General features: G+C 33.1%; 6 protein-coding genes and 1 non-coding gene across 7 annotated transcripts; 5 read left to right on the top strand and 2 right to left on the bottom strand.

The window, feature by feature from the left end:
* Positions 1-3231: 3231 nt before the first annotated feature.
* Positions 3232-3312, top strand: RO3G_19223. The gene has a single exon. It is a non-coding gene; the product is annotated as a tRNA-Leu (tRNA).
* A 4495-nt stretch (positions 3313-7807) lies between these two features.
* Positions 7808-8299, top strand: RO3G_16897 (uncharacterized protein; the record flags this gene model as incomplete). The annotated part of the gene is made up of 1 exon (XM_067671481.1): positions 7808-8299. The coding sequence occupies one exon, from the start codon at positions 7808-7810 to the stop codon at positions 8297-8299; it is 492 nt and encodes a 163-aa protein (XP_067527582.1).
* A 1242-nt stretch (positions 8300-9541) lies between these two features.
* RO3G_16896 (uncharacterized protein) lies at positions 9542-10965 on the top strand (the record flags this gene model as incomplete). Its single annotated transcript, XM_067671480.1, has 2 exons — positions 9542-10816; positions 10951-10965. 2 exons carry the CDS (start codon positions 9542-9544, stop codon positions 10963-10965), a joined length of 1290 nt encoding a protein of 429 aa, XP_067527581.1.
* A 1888-nt stretch (positions 10966-12853) lies between these two features.
* RO3G_16895 (uncharacterized protein) lies at positions 12854-13126 on the top strand (the record flags this gene model as incomplete). The annotated part of the gene is made up of 1 exon (XM_067671479.1): positions 12854-13126. One exon carries the CDS (start codon positions 12854-12856, stop codon positions 13124-13126), a length of 273 nt encoding a protein of 90 aa, XP_067527580.1.
* Positions 13127-14751: 1625 nt separating this feature from the next.
* On the top strand, positions 14752-15570 carry RO3G_16894 (uncharacterized protein; the record flags this gene model as incomplete). Its single annotated transcript, XM_067671478.1, has 4 exons — positions 14752-14785; positions 14814-15058; positions 15485-15511; positions 15562-15570. 4 exons carry the CDS (start codon positions 14752-14754, stop codon positions 15568-15570), a joined length of 315 nt encoding a protein of 104 aa, XP_067527579.1.
* Positions 15571-17355: 1785 nt separating this feature from the next.
* RO3G_16893 (uncharacterized protein) lies at positions 17356-17712 on the bottom strand (the record flags this gene model as incomplete). The annotated part of the gene is made up of 1 exon (XM_067671477.1): positions 17356-17712. One exon carries the CDS (start codon positions 17710-17712, stop codon positions 17356-17358), a length of 357 nt encoding a protein of 118 aa, XP_067527578.1.
* Positions 17713-18830: 1118 nt separating this feature from the next.
* RO3G_16892 (uncharacterized protein) lies at positions 18831-19819 on the bottom strand (the record flags this gene model as incomplete). The annotated part of the gene is made up of 5 exons (XM_067671476.1): positions 18831-18950; positions 19000-19267; positions 19319-19431; positions 19493-19706; positions 19758-19819. 5 exons carry the CDS (start codon positions 19817-19819, stop codon positions 18831-18833), a joined length of 777 nt encoding a protein of 258 aa, XP_067527577.1.
* Between the last annotated feature and the right edge of the window lie 874 nt (positions 19820-20693).

Here is a 20693-nt window from a genome sequence, read left to right as displayed (position 1 = left end):
TGGATGTTTTAAACGTTTTTCGCGGCAGTGCAGTTAACGTTTAGTATTCATTAAGAGAGCAAGTGGAAGTCATTTAGCATTCTTTTACCAGAGCAGTCGACACGTTTTACTCAATACTTGCCAACGTTTGGGCAACGAATCATAATTTTTAAAGCATTTCTTTATTTGTCCTTTTGTTCTTTTATCGACCGCTCATATTGCCTTATATACTTCTTTAACAACCACTCATATTGCTTATATACTTCTTTATTAACCATTCACATTGCAATAAATATTGCTTTATATATACAAAAAAATAGGGATTTGTTTTATAAAAAATATCTTTTTTTTATTTAAATAAAATAATAATAACAATATACAGTATTTCTTTGCTTGTAGTGTTTTAAAAGCTTACTTGACTTACCTAATGTCATCACGATAGCATCATCTAATCTAAAAATACATCGATTAATTTCGTGGGACTCAAAAAGTTCTCCCAAGAAAAAGAAAAAAAAAAAAAAAAAAAAAAAAAAAAAAAAAAAGCCGAGCACAAGAATGCAAAGACACAAAGGATCAAGGACTTGAGCAATCAAAGCAAAAGAAAAGATATCAGTACTTAAGAACCAAAGCAAAACCAGAAAAAAGATAGAAAGAGGCCAAAGCAAAGCAGCATTCATCTATAATTATTGGCTATCGTGTATACATAGTAAAAGTAATAGTACCTTTTTTAGATAGACCATGGGAAAAAAACTAGTTAAGCATTATCAACAAGTAAAAAAGAAGCAGCATGTATCTATAATAACTATTAGCTATGAAGGATATGTAGTAAAAATAATATCACCTTATTTTAGATGAACCAGGAAAAAAAGAAAAAAGAAAAAAAAACACGCCATCCATGCTTGTACCAACAAGTAAAAGAAGAAACAACTGTAGTCTTGAGAAAGAGACTTTATAAAGACCATTTAAACCATAAAGAAAGCAGGCAATACGATTTTACTAAAGTAAAAGTACTATTAGAGCAGGAATAGAATATATATAATATTAAGAACTTACCTTTTATAAAAAAGAGAAGAAGAAAAAAAAAAAGAGAGAAGTGCTTTTTTTGTAGCCTTATTTTTACCAATGTTACACTTATTCACTGTCTATCCATGTTAGAAATCAAAAACAGTTACTTTTCATGTAGTTTATATTTAATTATGTCTCAAAAGATAACTTATACATTGTTTGAGCAAGTTTTATTACTTGAGTGCAATATCTTTAACATGGAGAGTATTCTTTTTTTCTTTTTTTTTTTTATTTTAGGTTAAAAAAAATTCGGTCTTAACGGACTACAGCAGTAAAGCAGCTTTTTTTTTCTCCCTGGTTTTGTTTTATGGAATACACTAGATACCAAAAGTACAAAAGATAAAAAAGAAAGCTCAAGCACTGGTCAAACGTAAGTTCATAAAAAAAAAAATAACAACCAAGTCTAATGTCGGTTTCTTTTTTTTTTTTTTTTTTTACATTAGGAATCCCTAATGGGACACATTCGGATGACGAACATGAATCTCATGAGCAAAGTTGTTCTTTCCAACATGATGAAGCAATAAGAATAACAGACTTTATTGTTGCTTGTTACTGAAAAGATATTTTTGGTAAAGAAAGTTGCCATTGCTCACATCTCTAATGGCTAATGGCTAATGGCAAATTATGTCGTATTTTCCTTATTAAATACTCAAATGTCGTGTGAGATTACTCAAGATCTCCATGTCATATAATTTAAAACTACCTCTATATAACACTACGTGTTATATAGCCATCAGTACTCATAAACAACTTTAGTAATTTACATTGCGCAACTTCGGTTCTTCAATTATTAATTTTATAAAATCAGACGTAGTTTGTATTTAATGAGCTCTCTCTCCTGTCTTCACTCAATAAAGAGGTTCAAGAGTCTCATCGATTATCAGTTTCCTGTTTACACTTTATTTTTACTTTTAATCGACTACAAACTACTCACCAATATCACAAATTACACCCATGTGCAAACATAAAGTAAGTAATGAACTAGTATAAGCTTAAAAACATATATTCTTTTACAATATTTGTCATAAAAAATAATAAAACAATCTATTTATTTGATAAGCAAAAAAGTTTTGTATGTATTTGTTAATTATAACTGCCTTGTAACAAAATGTTAGCAGAGCTTCTTTATTTTTTATTCTTTTAGAATATACACGTATTCTTTTTTTATAATGTAATAGCATTTGCATTTCTATAAAGTATATTTGTTGTTAGAGTACTGTTTTCATTTGAACAATGAACTTTTTATAGCTATACTCTTTTCTTTTCTTTTTTTTTAACTTCGTCTTTTTTTTTTTAACTTAGTCTTTTTTTTTACCAGGCCATTTTTTTTTCCCAAACACGACTATTTTGTTACGTTCTGTAACACGTTTGTAATGATCTAAGCTAAAAATCACAAACCACCTTCCTAATATGTATTCTTCTGAACAAAATAATCGCAAAATGCTTTTGATTTCCGCATTTTGCCCTCAAAAATAAAAAAAAGAAGATATCGGTCTTTCAACGATAGAGAGGAACAGGATTTCCAAAAAAAGATCATTTGAAAAAAAAAAGACACTTTTTTAAAACATGAATAACTTTATAAATACTTACGCTACAAAAAAAACAAAAATATTGTTCAATTTCTTTATTTTTTTCGCACCTGAATCTTTTTTCAAAATTCGAAAATGACCAATACAGCGAGCGTTAATTTTTTTCATTTAATCAAAGACGTCAAAAACGTTGATTTTTAGATGCAACAACTGACTGTAGATGTTGACAATCACCAATTATTTCCAGTGGCGAACCGAGTTGAGTTTATCAACCAGATTTACTAGTCACCTACCACGATGTCGTAGCAAAACGTAGATTTGTTCCAACTCCACGCCAAAGATCTTCTGGAACCTTAAAAAGGAAAGCGCCATTAAATGTCTTGAAGTTGCGTCTTGTACATGGCTCAAAGAATATTACGCGCTCATTGACAAAGAACAGAGACCGTTGTACAAGTAACCATGACAACTTAACCGCAGCAATGAACCGCAGCAATATGATTATTTTAGGAAGTCATCAGACCATTATGAAAACATATAAATACTCGTTATTATTTTAAGAAAATAAACATTATCTTTCAAGTTCAAATATCTTTTATTAAAACATTTATAACAAACTACTACTGGTTGGCCCTCTCTCAAGCACGACAACGAGGAGTTTGCGGATTTGGCGGAGTGGTTAACGCGTGACGTTCAGGTCGTCATCACGAGAGTGGCGCGAGTTCGAATCTCGCAGTCCGCATTTTACTGAAAGATATACAGTCAAGTTTTTTAGTACCACGCCAGTTAGAAAATGAACTTTTGCGTAACAACCTATTTGAAAACGGAGTATCAACTCTTTTGCTTGAAAACCAAAAACAACATTGTAACACTGTAACGAAAATGGCAATGAAGATGCACAGAGATTAGCCGAGTCAAGTCAAAAAGATAAAAAAAATTAAAAAAATGAAAAAAGTTATAAAGATAAAAAATGTTGAAAATATAAAAAAGGTCAAAAAAATAAGAAAAGCTAAAAAGAAAAAAAAAATATTATACATATATATATATATCCCATCTTTTTGTGAAGAAATGGTCAGTCAGTTAAAATAAATCATATATTTCTACTCAATAATTAACAAACTTTAACAAGAAAGTCCCTGTTTACCTAAACTTTTTACTCTACTTTAACTTTTATCAAGAAACATCGTATTGATCTTACACATAAGATCTGGTGGTCACTACTTATCAAGCATCTGCTTAAATTCCATACAAAACAACAACTTACAAGGCAATCACAACCTTAAATCAAGCTTTACAAGCAAACTTTACCCAATTTAACACTCAAACTTACAAGCCAACCTTTAAAATAACAACACACTGTGACAAAGAAGTCAAAAAATGAAAAAAGTCAAAAAATGAGAAAGGTCAAAAAAATGAAAAAAGTCAAAAAAATGAAAAAAGTCAAGAAAATGAAAGAAGTCAAAAAAATGAAAAAAGTCAAAAAGAGAAAAAAAAAAAATTAACAATATAAATATCCCAACTATTTAGATGAAGAAAAAGGACAGTACAGTTCTACTCACATTTTATTTTATATATTTTATTCAATAAACAGGCAACCTTCTCATAAAAGTTCCTGATCCCTTTATTTTTTTTTTACCTTTACCTTTATTTGATCTTAATTAAAAGATCTGGTGGTCACTACAGTACCTTACTTTAAAAATTTCAAGAAAAACTTCTCTAAAACACTCAAACTAAACCAACCATACTACAAAATAACAACACGAAACACGAAAAAGGAAACCCCTATGGTTATAGGAGAGATGCTATCTCAATAGCAAACGATGCTATGCTAATAGCAAAGGAATTCAAGGACAACAAAAAAAAAAGAAGAAAACAAAAGACAAACCAAAAACAGCATAAAAATATGAAAATCAAAAAACATATAAATATCAGTATCTTTTTATAAATATTTCAATTATTATTATTATCTTATCCTATTATCTTACCTATTATTTTACATTACCTTACTTTATCACAATAAATATCCTTTGAATCCAAATATCTCTTTATTTTATTTGTATAAATAGGAAGAACCAATAATCCCTTGAAACTTATATTTCATTGTAGATCCCTTTTATTTTATCTTTACTTTACCTTTATTCTTTTTATTCAATTCAAGTCTGATCAACTTAATAAGATCTGGTGGTCACTTACACTCAAACATACATCTATTCAATTTTACTTCTTTGGATATAAATTATATTCAGCACCTTCTTCAAAACACGATATATTATATTAACAACTTACCTCAATCCTATCTAAACCCTGAAATATAAAGATTTCACAACATAAAATTATAAAAACCAAAAACATATAAATACCCTTATATCTTATCCCTATTTTTACTTAACTTCACTTCACTTCACTTTACTTTTGAATTTTATATTCTTTTTGTATTTTCTTTATTTTATAAAACAATAAATCCATCAAGCGTTCAATTGAAACCCTTTGGTCTGTGTTCTATTTTAAATACTGAAGTCCCTTGAAGTCAATAATCTTCATTGTAAACCTATTTCTAAATCTCAAGAGTTTAACCTATTCTAACAAGTTTGATCTACTATTAACAAGATCTGGTCGTCACTATCGACAAAACTTACGTACTTAAAAACCTAAACCCGCAAACAAGCAATATATTAAAGAAAATTACATTACATTATTTTTACTCTAGTGTCATATGTTTCATTCCCTTTGTTAATTACTATAAAAAGATTATGAAGATGTGAACTCCGAAACTACTTTCAAGCTTTAATTTTTGACGTTTTGTAAACCACTTTACAAATTGTCATTATTTTACCTATTTGACAAAATTTTAACCATTTGATATATTTTTTACCTTTTGATATTTTTTTAACCTTTTGAAATATTTTTTAACCACTTCAAGATTTTTTTAACCTTCGTCAATATTTTTACTTTTGTAAAAATTGAACTTTATATTTTTTGCTTATAGAAAGCCTAGCTTTTTATTCTCTTTTTGAAAAACTTTACTTAGCTTGACTTAACTTGACTTTTTTAACAATATAAATATATTTTATCAATAAACCAAGTATCTTTATCCCTGAATCTTTTGGTATAACACTCTTAAAATACAAGCAAGACAAGTCCCTTGAAGCCAATTATCTTCATTGTAAACACTTTCAGAACTCTTATCAAATTACCTTATTACAAACAAGTCTTATCAACTCAACAAGATCTGGTGGTCACTATTAGCAACGAATCTACCTTTAAAAACTCTTATCAAATCTTCTTATCAACTCTATTATCAATCTAAAAGCCTATTCAAATCTCAAGCCATTAAAGCAATAAAAATTACAATAGAGTTGCACGAACGAGAATTTAGTCCTCGATACAAGCATGAATAATTACAGTTTGGATGAAGAACATTGTAACACGCAAGAACAAAACGGCGAAATTTAAATCCTTGCAGTTTATAACGAACGTCTTACAGTTTGCAACGACCACCTTACACTATACAACAACCGCCTCTTATGTTATAACAATCACCCAAAATACCAAAAACAGAACAAAATCATAAAATCCAAAAACATATAAATAACCTCAAATAATAATCACAAAAATACTTACAATAGCGGACAAAACTGGTGCACAAAACTTTTTTTCAGCTTTTAACTACCATTACTTGCTCATGGTGATTGCAATAGCTATGAAACTATATTAGAAGGAAGATATGCTAGCCATTGTAATTTACGTGTATTCCTAGCATGACATTGTTAAAACTGAGCAAAGAGCATGCTTTTCATTTATAAAAATCTATATTTTCTAAAAACCGCAAAAGTGGCTAAAATCTAAGACTTTGTATAATCATCTCACCTCTTGATATTATCGAATATTCTTCTTGGCATATGCTAGTAGTATGTGTGTATATCATTTTCAATAAAAGAGCCCAGCTCTTTAACTATTCTTTTCAAAAGATAATCTACCCTTTTTGGTCTAGCGTCGTATCGTCATAGCTTTGCCTTCAATTGCCACCGAGTATGCTTAAGAAGAATTAGGCCGGGATTAGTTGCGACTAATGCCTTAGCACAGAAGCCCTGTTATCAAATATTGAGTTTGTGGCATGCCTTGGCTTGTGCTTTGTGTCATTGTCATGCTGAAACGAGAGATTACGATATTTTAGACCACTATACCCTAGGCTTTTGTGGTATGTGGTAAGCAAAATACATGTGTATACCTATGACTTTATTATAGCATCGTATACTTGACACAAATATCCTGGTCCTCAATATCTAATACAGCCTTAAAATGTAACAGAGCAGCCAGCATGCTTCATTGTTTGATCACCGTAGAAAAATCGCTAAGATTGCTCGACTTGCTTTCAATATTAGTGTATACTATCTGCACTCATAACCTTCATGTTTTTTTCATTGCTAAAGATGATGGACTTCCAGCCCTTTATAGTATGCGATGGTTTGTCGTGATACCACTTTCATCGCTTTTTCTGGCTTATACAGCTAATGAAAATCTTCGATTCCTTAGTTCCAGACTCAAAATCTAGCTTCCTACAGTGCTTTCTGACTGACAGTTTGCTAATACTGTATCCTAAGGACCTCAAAAAGAGCTGAGCATCAGAAGCTGTGCGTAAAGGTCCTTGTCGAAACTTTAGGCGGATGATTGCATTAGTTATTTTTCTGACTACGACCGGTCGACTACCACGGTCACAAGCCTTGATGTTCTTTTCTTGCTTTCTTATCCTGTTGATTGTCTATTTGGAGATTCCTGCTGCCCTAAAAAGATCCGCTGGCATACGAACTAAGTGTATTCGAAATCTCAGAACTTCGCTTTTACAGTTACTTACAGTGGCTACCAAAACCGTTCGCACAAAACGTATTTTTTCCTTTCTGAATCTTTTGTGACCTATTGCGCATACAAGATACCATATCTAATACATATTTCCTAAGAGTACAAACTCTTGGCTTTCTGATGAAGTATAAAATGTCACCCTATGCGCACCCTAACTCGTACTACGGAGAATCAAATCTCAAAGGCACATTCGAACGGTTTTGGGGCCACGCTTGAGGAATTCTTCGATTGCGATAAACGCAGTCACTGCATCCTCCAATTCTTCCAGAACTTTCGCTGCTTACTAATTCACCACTGCGCATTATTTTTTTGCCTTTTTTTCTTTGTCATTCGCACATTCTCATTTCGACATCTCGACATCTACCAAGTAATTACCCAACATGCAACCATTAACAGAAGATCGCAAGAACACTATCGAGTTTTACCTTCGTCAAGGTTTTTCTTATCATAAAATTGCAAAGTTAGTCAAAGTATCATCCTCTACTGTTCATAAAATTCGTTTGGAGTTAGGTTTGCCTGCTCGAATTGACAAAGGTGGTAGGCCAAAAGCGCTCACTAAGCGGGAACAGCAGCATCTCGTTCGTGCTGTAACAGTAGATGGTCTCGAAAATGCTGTACAAGCACAGCAGTCGTTAGAGCAGAACTTGGGCAAGTCAGTTTCTGTAAATACTGTACGTAGAGCGTTAAGAGATGCTGGTTTGGTCTCATTTGTCAGGCCAAAGAAACCTTTAATTAATGAAAGAAATAGAAAGAAGAGGCTCCAATGGGCTCGTCAGCACATTGACTGGACAGTAACGATTTGGATGAACGTCATATGGTCTGACGAAACCAAAGTCAACCGTTTTGGGTCCGACGGGAAGTCTTATGCATAGAAATTGCCAGGCCAACCGTTAAAAAAGCACCAGGTTTGTGAGACAGTGAAGCATGGAGGAGGCTCTATAATGGTATGGAGCTGCATTAGCTGGTACGGTCCAGGCTATATTGTGGATGTGGGCAAGAACATGACAAAGGACGTTTATTTGGAGGTTTTACAAGATGACTTGATGAAGTCTTTGGCCTGGTATATGGAAGAAAGTGGAAAATCTACGAGTAAATTTATCTTTATGCAGGACAACGACCCCAAACATACAGCTAAAGTCGTATCAAAATGGCTAAATGAGCAAGAGTTTTACGTCATGAAATGGCCACCACAATCACCGGACTTGAACCCAATTGAAAACATGTGGCAATTACTTAAAAGACGGCTGTTTAAAAATTAAGACTGCCCTCCATGTGGTATACATGAGCTATGGGACCGTATAGGACACACTTGGTACCAAATCACGGCTGAAGAATGCCAAAAGTTTATTAAAAGTATGTCCGATCGATGTCGTGCAGTTATTGAGGCTGATGGCCTGTATATTGGATATTAAATAAACTTATTTTAATTCATTTTGCTTTTAAAATATATGGCCCCAAAACCGTTCGAATGTGCCTTTGAGATTTGATTCTCCGCGGTACGAGTTGGGGTGCGCATAGGGTGGCATTTTATACGTCATCAGAAAGCCAAGAGTTTGTACTCGTAGGAAATATGTATTAGATATGGTATCTTGTATGCGCAATAGGTCACAAAAGATTCAGAAAGGAAAAAATACGTTTTGTGCGAACGGTTTTGGTAGCCACTGTATTTTCTTAAGCATATAAGGCAAGTACTTTGTTATAGTGAATAGGGTAAAAACAAAAAGGGGAATTCAATGGGAAATACAAAATAAGCATGGGTTTATGTATTTTTCAAGAGCTATTAAAGCTCACTAATATACTGTGAAATCTGAAAGCAAACGGGAGAGATATGAGGAAAATTGAAGGAAGGCTAGACAAGTACTATATTTTTGGCGAAAATTGAAATATTCAAAAAATCACTAAAAATGACCTTATGCCTGCGGGATGTCCGACACAGTTCCCGTTTACATATCATAATGTATATTTTAGATTGCCTTTCAGATGGTATTGGTTTTTGACTGTAAATTTGCGGATGACTTTTTTTATTTTGCGGACAATGGTTTTTATTTTGCGGATAATAAATTTCATTTTGCGGATGGTGCATTTTTCATTTTTTTGCTTTACTTCACTACAAAATGTCTATTTACAGTGTACCAGAAGAGTATATGCATTGTTTTAATGTTTTTGATGAGATTCCAGATTATGAACCAATGGAAGTTGAGAATATAAATGACTTGTACCAAACAACTGAATTAGAATGGCATCACTGGAAAGGACCAAATGAAGATGAGAGTGTGCCTGAACCGGCAGTCAAAAAGCTTTTGGATTTAAAGAGCTACCAGGTATATCGTCAGATCTTGGAGAATGAGCACCATTCAAAAGCAGAAGAGCAACCAATAACTGTGGAAATTCAGAATGACTTGAAGCAATCTAGAAAAAAAATTGTATCAAAAAAAACTCGAGGAGCGTATAGAACCTACTCACCCGAACAAGTACAGGAGCTTCTTGATCTTGTTATTGAAGAAGGACTTTCTGCAAGAAAAGCAGGCGCAATTGTTGGAATTGTTGAGCGAACAGCACAAAATTATGTAAAAACTTATAAGGAAGATGATGAAAAACGCTTGCCAGGTGGTAGAAAGCAACGAGTAAGTTGGGAAAGAAAACTTCAGCCTCATCACACCAACTTCCTATGCGTGTTTTATGAGAAGAACCCACAGGCTGTACTCTGGCAGGCAAGGGATGCACTACTTGAAGCTTTTAGCGAAATCCGATCAATCACATTATCTGGCCTTCATAGACATCTCGTCTTACATGCTTCTTTAACTCTTGAGAAACTAGAAGCAATTGTATCTTCAAGAAATACTCTTGGTAATCTCCAAATACGTAGAGACAGGATTCTTGAGTGGAAAAGTGATGAAAATATGAACTGGCATAAAAACTGTGTTTTCATTGATGAGGCAGGTTTTAATATGCATATTCGTAGAAACTTTGGCAGATCTAAGAGGGGAATGCCTGCTAAAGCAGTAATACCTGCAAACAGAGGCATTACAGTATCAATAATTGGCGCTATTTGTGAAAAGAGAGTGATTGATCTTACTCTTCGTAAGCCAAAGGCTGTTCAGAAGAAAACGAATAGTAACAAGAAAAGAAAAAAAGAAAATGACAAGGCTGAAGTTGTTGAAGCAAATGCTAGGATAGGTACTCGTAGTGAGCATTTCATAGAGTTTTTGATCGGTGTCATGGACACTTTGGATCAATTCGATATGAAAGGGCGTTATCTTGTTATGGACAACGCTGCCATTCATAAAGTCACTGAGGTTAAAGACCTAATTGCATCGCGCGGATATAAAGTTATATACTTGCCACCTTACTCACCATTTTTGAATCCTATTGAATTATTCTGGTCTAAAGTAAAAGGAGGAATTAGGAGAGATTGCTTGAATTCAAATGACAATCTAAGCACGAGAATTATTGAATCAGCTAAAACTGTATCAGTTGATGATTGTGTAAATTGGATAAATCATTCATATTCGTTTTTCGATAGATGTCTGGCCCTTGAGCCAATGCTTTAAAAATGTACCATCCGCAAAATGAAATTTATTATCCGCTAAATAAAAATCATTGTCCGCAAAATAAAAAAAGTCATCCGCAAATTTACAGTCAAAAACCAATATATGTCACAAAAGTTGCAGACATATGGCGGAGATGCAATACTGATTTTCATTTTTGTGCACCAGTTTTGTCCGCTACAGTACTTCACTTCTTACCTACTTCACTTTTAACTTACTTTATTTTACTTTTTCTTTTTATCAAATAAATATTCTTTTAAAGAGGCAAATTATCTCTTATTTTATTTAACATCAAGAACAAGAAGTCCCTTGAAGCTATCATACTTCATTGTAAAACCCCTTTTTATTTTATCTTTTTATCCTTTTTTTTTATTTTACCTTGATCAAAACAGTCTGATCTACTTTAAAAGATGTGGTGATCACTATAACAAGCGAATCAAGCCAAATCTGACTCATATAAAAGCAACTCTTATATCAATTACACCCAAATCTGTTTATTTATACCTTAACTCAATACTCCCAAACAGAGAAACTACTACTATAAACCAAATCATTACAGTAGTGAAGAACCTTACAATGTTAACGCCAACAAAGGCTGCGGTTTGTGATTTTATATACTTTTGAACCTTATTCATTTTTTGAACTTTATTTCAAAAACAAACCTTATTGTTGCACGAACGAGAATTTAGTCCCCGATACAAGCATGAATAATTACAGTTTGGATGAAGAACATGAACTGTAATTTACAGTTCATGACAAGAGACAAAAGGCGCCCCATATTTTTATATATAAATAAGATGAATATTTTTATCAAATATTCGATATCCAATAAATTATATCTTCTTGTTGTAGAACAGTAACTGATTGTAGTTGACATTAATAAATATAGGTCTTAATACAAGATCATAATTAAAATAAAATAAAATACAAGTTTATTTAAATAAGATCATACAATCAATTCCAATTAAACATGTTCTTTTAAAATATGTATTGTATTCATGAGAGTTCTTTGATAAGAAGAAGTATCAACTAAAATAACCAAATCCAATCCAATGTCAGGAATATTGCTAATCTTTCACATAATTGAAATAACGCGTAAAATAACGTTATTCAAATCAGTGAGGAATTCCCAGAATAAAAGATAATCTATGACAGACATACAAAAGAACAAATGAAAAGTTTTCATAATCATAATTATAGATAACACTTGCTAAAGTACCTGAATATTAGAAGAACGATCACAATAGAAGATATCAAGCCACTCACTCAATAAGATATAAATACCTGCCTTCAATTAGAATAATTTTTACTTTAACTTAAATTGAAATAAAGATCAGTCTCAAAAAGTATCCAAACTGTTTCTTTATTTTTGTTTCTACCTTTTTCTGAATTACTATTACCATTATACAACACTTCTTACGCTTAAAAAAAAAGCAATCTTTTCTTATTGGGTCACAATTACCTTTTTCTTTTCTTTTTATTTTTACTTATTCTTTCTGATCTGATACCCGAGTTATCATAAATCAAGAAAGATTCCTTTTATTTTTCTCTTTTATTAAACAATCTTGCTCTTAACCTTATTGATCTATAAAGATCTGGTGGTCACTACTCAAAGACAATTTACTCTATCAAAAGTACTGTTAAACGTTCAATCAAATTATCTAAACTCAAGTCATTCAAGACTTCAAACCTTAAATTAAACAAATCTACATCAATTTAACACAAGCCAACTCCCAAGTACTAACAAGTTACATTTGGTGGTCACTACGAGGGAAATAAAACAATAAATTGAATCAAATCAAGAAATTAAATCAAATCTATAACAAAAAGAACTTACTCAAAATCGAATGAACAATATCAAAACACTTACTATCAACAATGGCAACAACAGAACCTATCGCGTTGGTGCAAAACAGCAACCAAATTCAAGGATACCGTCCTAAACTAATCGAATTCTATGGTTATGAATGCGAGGACTTTCGCCATTTTCAAGAGCTACTGGATTCCTACCTTATACTCAGCAACACACATAGTGATAACCGCAAAATCGCTATTCTCAAATCTCAATTACGTAGAGCTGCTAAAGTTTACTTTGAAAAAACTATACTCAAGGATCGTCCACAAGTGACTTACGATGAAGCTATGTGTTAAGGATACATAAGATTATAGTCACTTTATTTTAGTAAAAGGAATCTCATATGATCCTAAATAATATGTTGACATAACTTTGGAATCATTTATAACATTATTCCCAGCACAGATCAATAAAAGACTTTGATTAGATTTTTATATTAGGCTTTATTCATATTAACTTCACACAGTCAAATGTATGGCGTGGTTGTAATATAGTTTATTGATAATATGAGCATGTTGAATAAGGAATGACAATTATTTACCGGATCATCATTAAGTCACGCAAACATTTATCCTAACTGAGATATTATTATTAGCCATAATATCCAATCACGGAACTAGAGGATTTTATATTCATCCGTACCGTCTCCTAAATAGTCCTACATCCAGAGTTATCTGAAACCATCCCAATAGCATAATTGACAATACAAGCTAGGAACAGGCTAAACTAATAATTAGAAATGGTAATCATCTATTCTGTCGAATTGATCATAAATCTGTCCTAATTCTTTATCCGTATCATGTCTATAAATACTCTCACTTTTTACATGTAGAATTAATGATATTCAATCTTAGTTATCTTAACTTAATAAAGAGATACCAAGTTCTAACAGTATTTCTTTATCTTTGTTGTTATACTACTTTTACCTAAAACCCCCTATCCTAAACACTATGGAACTTTTGAAAAGTCATTACATTACTCCTGAGTTACAGTAGGTCAAAAAAATGCTACAAGGAATCCATTTTTCTCGGTTTTTGTAGCGCACATCCTGTTACAATGGCACAAACTGCCTCTGTTCCCACATAGTAAATTTCCTACATGTCGTGAAAAGTTTGAAAAAGTTTAAGCCCTATTGGATAAGTATTGAAGGAAGTAAGGAGCGCGCAATTTGAAAATTTGAAAAAATGAAAATTTTCACAGAACTGTCGTATCCCAACATACTTTAAACATGATTCATATTCAATTTATAAGAAATCAGAGTAATGAATGCTTTACAAAGATTTATTACAGTCTTTTCTCTATTATTCGGTCATAACTAATTCCACTCCTTTAACTCAATGCAAGCTTTTAATATAACTCCTGATGCAATGCAACATAAATGAAAAATCAGATCTACTTAAGAAATAATTATAAAACAGTCCACTTGCATAACCAGGAACAGATCCTCACATTAAAACTTATTGACACTAGATCTACAGTTATAATTAATTAAAGTATCTTGAAAAGGATTTAATTAAACCTCCATGAAAATAGTATAAATACCAGACATTATAATATTAAATAAAGATATAACTTTTTTCAGTCTCGTTGAATTTTATAGTCTTTTTTATTCTTACGAGATAACACAAGAACAAACTTATTTATTAATATTTAGTTGGTCCTCCTTTTCTATTAATAATCTCTTGAGTTCTTTCCGAAATGTTATCTACATGATTTTCGCAAAGTTATTTATTGAAGTCAATTCATATTTCCTCAACTCGTTCCCAAAGCACATCTGTGTCCTTTGCTCTACGTTCGTAATAATTGAGCTGCAACTTCAATGGATGCCGTACGTGCTCGATTGAATTTAAGTCCGGACTCTAAGCTGGCCAATCGTTAATATAGCTCTCTAGGTTACTACATAGCTAAGCCATTGTAAATTATGCCTTGTGCTTTGGGTCATTGTCATGCTAAAAGTAAATGTTGGACCAGTCGAAATTGTAGTACTTCATAGTATCACGAAGCGTAGTGTTCAAAATATGCTAGTAAACACCCGAGTACAGCTTTCCATCGTGAATTTAGCAAGCATATCCTGGTCATTCAGAGGTTATACAACACCAGAGCATCAATTTGCTAGCTTCATGCTGGATTACAAAATACAGGTCATGATGTTGAAAAAGGTCACTTGGCCTTTTCCGATAGTGATCATCATCATCAAAGCCCTATACGTTGATCTTGGTTTCATTAAAGTAAAAGATCTGTTGTCAGTCAACCATTGCCTAATCCTGATGCTCCTTGTTCCATTTTAACTGATGCTACGTATGCACTTTTGTCTGAAATGGCTCCTTTTTTTCTATCAGAAAATGGAACTCCATTGATTTCAGTACGCTAATTTCTAACTGGTATGAGATATCGTAGCCAAATCCAACTGGCTCCCGGTATACCTCTTTGGAAGTCTTTAGAACCCTTTGCATGACTTTTCTTTTGATTAACCGCTTCGTCACTTTGGAGACTACTGCAGGTCTACCACCTGCGCTCACTGTCCTACTTGAAAACAACGTTATAAAGTATCTACTAACAGTTGATTCATGTAACCCAGTCTCCTTAGCAATATCATATTTTGATGTGGATCCGGTTAATGTCTGTTTGAGATCGTTTACTTTCTCCTCTGACAGTCATTTATGCATACAATTGACGAGAGGGTAAAAAAGAGAAATAATTTAAACAAGGGAATATAAAATTTAAAATAAAGGAATTGTAAGCACTCTTAAATACAGATAACATTCTAATCACGTCAAAAGAGAGAAAAATTGTGATGGCAACCGGCTGGTTCATATTAAAATTCATTATTTCAAACATATGTAAACAAGTAAAAAATACCGGATGTTTAAAATACTACCTTCAGCAGTATCAAATTCCACCAATAACCATTGCCCATATCCCAAAATTGATAAATAAATGCCCTTCCTATTGTGGCACAAACAGTCAAAGTTTGAGATAGTTTGGTGCAGTATCCATAGACAAGCAGCTGTAAAACATGAATTTTGCAATTCCTTGCAGCATTTTTTGACCTACTGTAATTCAGATTTACGAATTGGAATTCAATGATATGATCCAAGGAGAGCAAGAACACCCTCAAATATTCCTTTCAAGATTACGTGAAGTTGCTGACTTGGCTAATATCACTAGCGAAGCCGTAATCGAAAGCCGCTTTCGCGCAGGTTTATTAAGGGATATCAAACAATTTTGTATACAAAGCAGTGCTAGAATATTTCAAGATTGGTAAAACCACGCAGAAGGTTGGTGGAACGCAAACCGTCTACGTAAGGTCGCAACGGTTGACAACCCATTCATACCAAGAAATGTAAATCACGCACTCATATATCATGATGATGGTGTCTATCATCAGCGATACCCGACAAATGATCATAACATTGAACTGATTGATGCAAACGAAGGTCCTGCTCAAGTAATCCCAATCTCTAACTTACATCCTTACGGAATGGTCAACGCTGTAATACCTAACCCTCAGATTGTAAGTGGGCCCAACCAGCTATCAACATTGGAAATTACTCGTAATAATTATCATGCCCAAAATTATTCATATCAAGTTCAAAGGAACAATGGAACATACAGTGGCCAGCAAAACCGTTCGCACAAAACGTATTTTTTTCTTTCTGCACCATTTGTGGCTTATTGTGTGTCATGTTTTGACATGTCAATAAGATAACAGTCTTATCATTCTAAGCTAAATCTTTACAAATGAGTTTGAATAAGAATAGATCCTGATAATTACCAACTGCCCTGAACAGCCAAGTTTCACTTTCATCTCAACAGTTGATTATTTACATCAGTTTATAAAATTTTTCTTATACATGTCAAATCATATCGGTCGTAACTATCTCTTGTCATTTAATCTCAGGTCTTGCTCAACTAATATAAATAGCCTTGGAATCTTTCTTTAATAAAAGTATTCGACTTTAGAACTATTATTCGGTCTCGTTAATTCTTCTTTGTCTATTTTAAATACTTAAAACACTTCAATACTTATCACACTACAGATATTAATGTATGTACTTTGCAGTATTCAAAATATCAAACGTTTTATGCACATGGCTAAATGTTGCACGTTATTATGCAGGTCTCTAAGTAATATTATATAAGCACTTGCACCTCATTCAGCAATCTATTTTAATGAGATGTACGACATATTAATAAGCCTACATTTTTATATACTCACACTACTGAGCTGTAATAATGCTCGATAGCTATACAGTCACACCAAATTAATTTTGGGACAAAAAATCGAAACAAAATTTTGAAAAAATATGGCATGTAATTCCAAGATCAATTAATACGTGTATATTTAAGCTTGGGATTTCAAGTTTTGAGAAAAGATTCACATGTTTATTTTAAGAATGTATTTATAAAATGATTCTCAGTATTCTGTTGCGCCGCCTTTAGCTTTGATAACTGCTTCACACCGTCTCTTCATACTTCGAACTAATCGGTCCGCCAACTCAACATCCATTCTTTCCCACTCTTCTCATAGAGCCACCTTCAATTGCTCCAAGTTTTTGATCGACGATCTTTCTCTTTCAATTCGCCTTTCAAGAGCATTCCAAACATGCTCAATGGGGTTCAAATCAGGGCTTTGAGCAGGCCAGTACTCAAAACCCCGGATTTGGTGGGTCTCCTTCCACCATCGAGCATAACCACCTGTATGACAGGAAGCACCATCCTCTTGGAAGATAAAATCCCTCTTCTGATGTGCCGTGACATTTGTAAACCAAGGATGGAACTTATTGGCATAAATATTGATATAGGTTTCTTGGTCTACGGAACTGGTGTCAATAATTTCTAAAGGTACGAAATCTCCTCCCCAAAAATATTCCCAAACCATAGCACCACCACCATCCCACTTGACTGCAAATATTATATTTCTTTCATCATAACGCTCTTCTTCCTTCCTGAGCACTCTTTTTCCGCGTTTACTGCCTTCTACACAAAAGCGCGACTCATCAGACCAAACAACACTTCTCCATTGGTCTTCAGTCCAATTGAGGTGTTCCTTCGCCCAGTGAAGCCTACTTTTGCGGTGTCTTGCAGTCAATCTAGGCTTGTGAGCTGCTCTGTACGATTTGAAGTCAAGTCGATCCACGTACGATCGAAGGGTTTCTATGCTAACAAAAACATTTATTTCTTTAAATGAGGCAAAAGGATCCTCTCTAATTATCCTCTTCAAATGCCTTTTAGTTCTTTCATTTATTTTCAATGGTCGCCCAATTTGCCTGTGAGGTAAAGGGCTACCATAGTCATCAATCCTGGCTTTTATATTTTGTACAGTGGACTTGTTCAAGCCAACAAGGACTGCAATCTCTCTAATCGTATGATGTGTTCTAAGAAGATAAAAAATCCCCATGCTTTACTTTCTTTTGTTTCATCTTCAGATATAATTAAAGGTCGGGTGCAGTCTTTGGAGATTTGAGCAGACTTTTTTTTTTAATGTGTTGATGGATGAGAAAAAGACAACTTTATTTTGTTATGAGGTTAAAATTTTCCTCAATAAATTTCCTTGTCCCATAATTAATTTGGGGTGACTGTACAATGATTATCTTCGAAGCACAACACCAATAAAGATGATTAAATAGTATATATTCTTCTTTCTTGTGTTTGTTCTCGGTTCTAAACAGTGATTATCAATATGACCATCATGCAAGTCATTGTAGTTTGATTCTTTAGTTACTGACAATTGATTCTTGCATTTAGTTTTGTAATTTCATAAGCATCGTACCACATATAGTACATATACTTCAGAGCAAGGTTTCATGGACAAATATATTGAATGCTTTAACACAAGAGACGCGTGAAAGAGCAATTTTAAACGTATTTTTTAATGTCTAATAAGCAAAAAGAGGTGTGAAACAACTTTGAATTGCCAACTGAATAATGTTCAAACAGGATATATGCTTGGCACTTGAAAAAGCTGTATGAGTTCATACTTTAATGTTAAGTTGCTTTCTAATTTGTATATGCTACATTTTCTCGCTCATTTTCTTGTTCCCATTCAAATCCGTCGTCAATGTCTTCAATATCACCAACATCAGACTCATCCTCAAGATCAGAAACAAATTCAACATCCTAAAAAATATTAGAAAAAATTTCAATAAGAAAATATAAAAATACATACTTCATCTTCTTCCTCTTCTTCTAGAGCATTTTCATCGTCTTCATCTGATTCATCTTCTTCGGCACCTTCAAGCTCTTCATCCAAAATTTTTTGCCAAACTTCTTCATTGACATTTAGTGGAGCATCACCGTAAGCTTTACTCTTCAAGCGTTCAATCAGTTCCTTTTCAATAGATTTTTCTATTCGTGCAGCGGCCTCTGCTTTACGTTCTCTATTTGCTTCACGGCGTTCCAACTTCTTCTTTATACCAATCAATTGAGGTCGATCACTATACGCAAAAATGGTAAGTTTAATCTCAAGACGTTTCAAGAAAACTTACTTTTCTTTTAATTTCAGTTTACGCATACGAATGAGATATTGAGTGATTTTAGTCAGACGTTGTTTACATTTGTGTGATAAGAAATTTGGCCAATACTGTAACTCTTTATCAATCTATAGTCAAAGAAACATGTTTGTTAGAATCTTTAGCATTTAAGTGATTTTGCCTCTCTACCTGACTCAAAGCCTGCGCATAGTTCTTTGAAAGTTTCTTTCTTTCCCACATTTTTGCAGGTGAGTGTGCTCGTTCAGGTGTCTTCATGTATAAATAAACTATACCCTTTTCTTCCCTAATAGTCGCATATCGACTGTTTGCTAATGGGCACGACTGACGATTGCAAAGACCGGTGACATTATACTGATTACGACAAAAGTTCGCAGTAGGTGTTCTAATCAAATAACGGTTAATTGTTTATTCTAGAAATGTACAAGGAACTTACTTGACTTTGTAAGAGCAAAACTGTTGATTGATAACTTGCCAAATAACTTCGTCTGATTGCATAACACCCTTTGAATAAAAATATACAAAACCTGTTTTTTTTGAAGTGCGAGAAAAAGAATTGTGACTACTTGCATCGCATAAGCCACTTATTACTTTCAAGTACAGCTAGATTTTCAATAAAGGGGTTATGTGGACAGTAAATTTAATAGGAGTTTAACAAAAAATGCAACAAAACAGATGTACAGTGCTCACGGTACCAATTTGCGTGTTTTAAAATATTTTTGCGCATTTGTAAATATCAATTTGCATAAATTTAATTGGCCAATTTGCCTCAACTCAGAAACCAAATTGCATTTTTTTAAATCCCAATTCGCGCTGAAATAAAAATCAATTTGCGTCGTCCTTAACTCAATTTGCGTTGCTTTATTTTTTATGCAATTTATATAGGAAGCTCGTCCAAACAGTCTTCAAATACTCTAACTGACTGTTGTGCAAAATTACGGAGATGATTTCTGGAGGACCTTAAAACTAGAATTGCTGAGGCATGCAATCAAGTTCCCAGAAATTATTTCCACAGTATTGCACAACAGTCAGTTAGAGTATCTGAAGACTGTTTGAACGAGCTTCCTATATAAATTACATACCAAAATAATACCAAAAAATATCATCAAGGACAATAATCTTAGGGAAAGTTCTATGGATGTAGACGATCTGGATATTGTGCCTGAAAGTGAAGACGAAAAAAAGAATTCAAAGGAAGAATCAAGTGTTCATGATAAAGAAACGTCAATTAATTTCTTCCCTCATTGTCTTTCCATGGAAAAAATGCTTCAAACTTATGTACTGGATTTCCCAGTGTTTTTGGGGCTAGAGTTGTTTTTGGGCAATATTTGGGGATTGCGATTTGGGACTTTTTAATTTAATAAATCATGGT

The sequence above is a fragment of the Rhizopus delemar genome, genomic scaffold, assembly GCF_000149305.1.
Source record: "Rhizopus delemar RA 99-880 supercont3.23 genomic scaffold, whole genome shotgun sequence".
NCBI classification, from domain to species: domain Eukaryota; kingdom Fungi; phylum Mucoromycota; class Mucoromycetes; order Mucorales; family Rhizopodaceae; genus Rhizopus; species Rhizopus delemar.
The sequence above is the reverse complement of the archived record's forward strand: the minus strand, read 5'-3'. Positions and strand labels throughout refer to the sequence as shown.